This window comes from Penaeus vannamei, chromosome 42 (genome assembly GCF_042767895.1).
Source record: "Penaeus vannamei isolate JL-2024 chromosome 42, ASM4276789v1, whole genome shotgun sequence".
NCBI classification, from domain to species: domain Eukaryota; kingdom Metazoa; phylum Arthropoda; class Malacostraca; order Decapoda; family Penaeidae; genus Penaeus; species Penaeus vannamei.
This window is the reverse complement of record NC_091590.1, coordinates 10,497,390-10,499,889: the sequence shown is the minus strand read 5'-3', so window position 1 is coordinate 10,499,889 and position 2,500 is coordinate 10,497,390. Positions and strand designations below refer to the sequence as shown.

Below are 2,500 nucleotides of genomic sequence, written 5' to 3'. Positions count from 1 at the left end.
AAGTGGTATATATGGCAGATATACTAAATGTGACAGATATATCACTTATATACCGGGCTATACCACTCAAGTTGATGAACCAGATAAACCGTCCACCTGCCTATCAGAGACACTTAAAAAACGACACAAAAACGACACGCTTGACACGACCTACCTCACTTCCGTCGTCCGTCTTGGCCAGGTCGTCGAGGTCGTCCTTGAGAGCGTCTTGGAGGCCGAGCTTGAGGTCGAGGTGGTGGTCGTGCAGGAACGGGTAGACTTCGATGACGTCCTGGAGGCTTGGGGTCGGTGACGTCACGACCATCGCCTCCGTCACGGGTTCTTCGGAGGTGGCCTGAGGGAGCAAAGGTATGTTGTGAAATGGAAACAAAGAAAAGAGAAAGAAAGAATTAATATAAAAAGAAAAGCTATGAGAGAAAAAAAAACGATGAGAAAAGGTATGTTATGAAATATAAATAAAGAAAAGAGAGAGAAAGAATTAACATAAATAGAAAGGCTATATGAGAAAAAAACGATCAGAAAAGGTATGTCATGAAATAGAATTAAAGGAAAGAGAGAGAAAGAATTAATACAAATAGAAAGGGTATAAGAAAAAAAAACGATAGAAACAGAGAAAAGGAGATGATGCATACACACATACATACTGTACATCATACATACATATACGCGTATATTTTTAATATATACATGGTAAGTGTGCGTGTGTGTGCGTGTGCTTGCGTATGCTTGTGTGTGCATGTGCGTGTGCGTGTGTTTTCGTGTGTGTGTGAGTGTGATGAATTGCAGATTTCCATGCAGGGAACTATCATTTCACCGACATAGAATAACGTTTCCCTTTATTAAAGAAATATATATTTAACCTTTATTTAAAAAAACACACACATTTATATCATCAGAATGTGTGATTATATGCACGTATGTGTAAAGAATGATGTGATTGCGTGTGTGTCTATATATACAATATAAAACAGTCAGACAATACAGGAAATTACCGATCAGGTGCGCCGAGAGAAACAAAAAAACAAACAAACCAAAAAAAATGCGTGAATACGTAAATAAATAAAGAATACAATTTTGAGAAATTGATGATTACAAACATACGCATTCGGTAAAATAAGCAAATAAATAACCGTGCGTGTCTGCGTTACTTAGTTTTATCGCAAGTATTAAAAAAAATAGAAAAAAAGAAAAATATTATCCGTGAATTTCATTTTCTGTGGCATTTGGCGAGCAGCAGGATGAAATAAATGGCAATTTTCTTTGACATTTTCAAATTGAAAAGAGATGATTTTTGTAGTGTCTGCACGTTCTACATGTACGTAAGCGTGACATAAAACGCAATATGTCCAAGTGCGAATGAAAAGGGTTGTGATTTACGTGTTATGAAAAGGTCTGCGGAGTTACGAATAAGCACGAGTATCTGAGAGAAAGAGAAAGAGAGAGAGAGAGAGAGAGAGAGAGAGAGAGAGAGAGAGAGAGAGAGAGAGAGAGAGAGAGAGAGAGAGAGAGAGAGAGAGAGAGAGAGAGAGAGAGAGAGAGAGAGAGAGGGAGGGAGGGGAGGGAGGGAGGGGGGAGGGAGGGAGGGAAGAAGGGTGGGAGGGAGGGTGGGAGGGAGGGAGGGAGGGAGGGAGGGAGGGAGGGAGGGAGGGAGAGAGAGAGAGAGAGAGAGAGAGAGAGAGAGAGAGAGAGAGAGAGAGAGAGAGAGAGAGAGAGAGAGAGAGAGAGTGTGTGTGTGTGTGTGTGTGTGTGTGTGTGTGTGTGTGTGTGTGTGTGTGTGTGTGTGTGTGCGTGTGCGTGTGCGTGTGCGTGTGCGTGTGCGTGTGCGTGTGCGTGTGCGTGTGCGTGTGCGTGTGCGTGTGCGTGTGCGTGTGCGTGTGAGTGGGCGTGTGCGTGTGTGAGTTCGTGTGTGAGTTCGTGTGCGTGTGCGTGTGCGTGTGCGTGTGCGTGTGCGTGTGCGTGTGCGCGTGGGCGTGGGCGTGGGCGTGTGTGTAAGCGTATGCGTATTCGTATATGCATCTGTATCTGTATGTGTATGTGTAAGTGCAAATGCATCTGTATGTGTATTTATATGCATATGTGTGTGTGTATCTGTATGTATATGAGTATGTACATCTGCACGCGTATACGTATACATACCTATCTGTGTACATAACCATGCGTCCACGCGTCCGAATGCGCGCTCGAATAACCACCAAACACTGACCCAAAAAAAATCTCCACAGGACCCCCAAAATACCACCACCACATCCGAACATTTCCCCGACGACTTACCCAATCAGCCTCCCTCTTGGCACGACCCGGACGACCGCTCTTGATGAACTCTACGAAGTCGTACTGGGTGATAGACGGAGCCACGTTGCGGCGTCCGAAGATGGCCAAGTGCGCCGAGCGGGGAACGGTGAGGTTGAATCTGGAAGGGAGAAGGAAATGAAAATTAAGAGGCGAAAGAGGGAAGGGGAGAGGTATTGAGAGGACGGGGGGGGGGAGGAAGGAGAGGGAT

The 2,500-nt window shown here is 44.8% G+C and overlaps 1 protein-coding gene across 1 annotated transcript in view; it reads right to left on the bottom strand.

The window, feature by feature from the left end:
- The window catches only part of Ten-a (tenascin accessory), a gene marked incomplete in the record, with an annotated part of 214,869 nt that overhangs the window by 201,593 nt on the left and 10,776 nt on the right, over positions 1 to 2,500 (bottom strand). Inside the window, 2 exon segments of the mRNA XM_070118654.1 lie at positions 155 to 334; positions 2,272 to 2,410. Of these exon segments, the coding sequence (XP_069974755.1) occupies positions 155 to 334; positions 2,272 to 2,410 (319 nt within the window).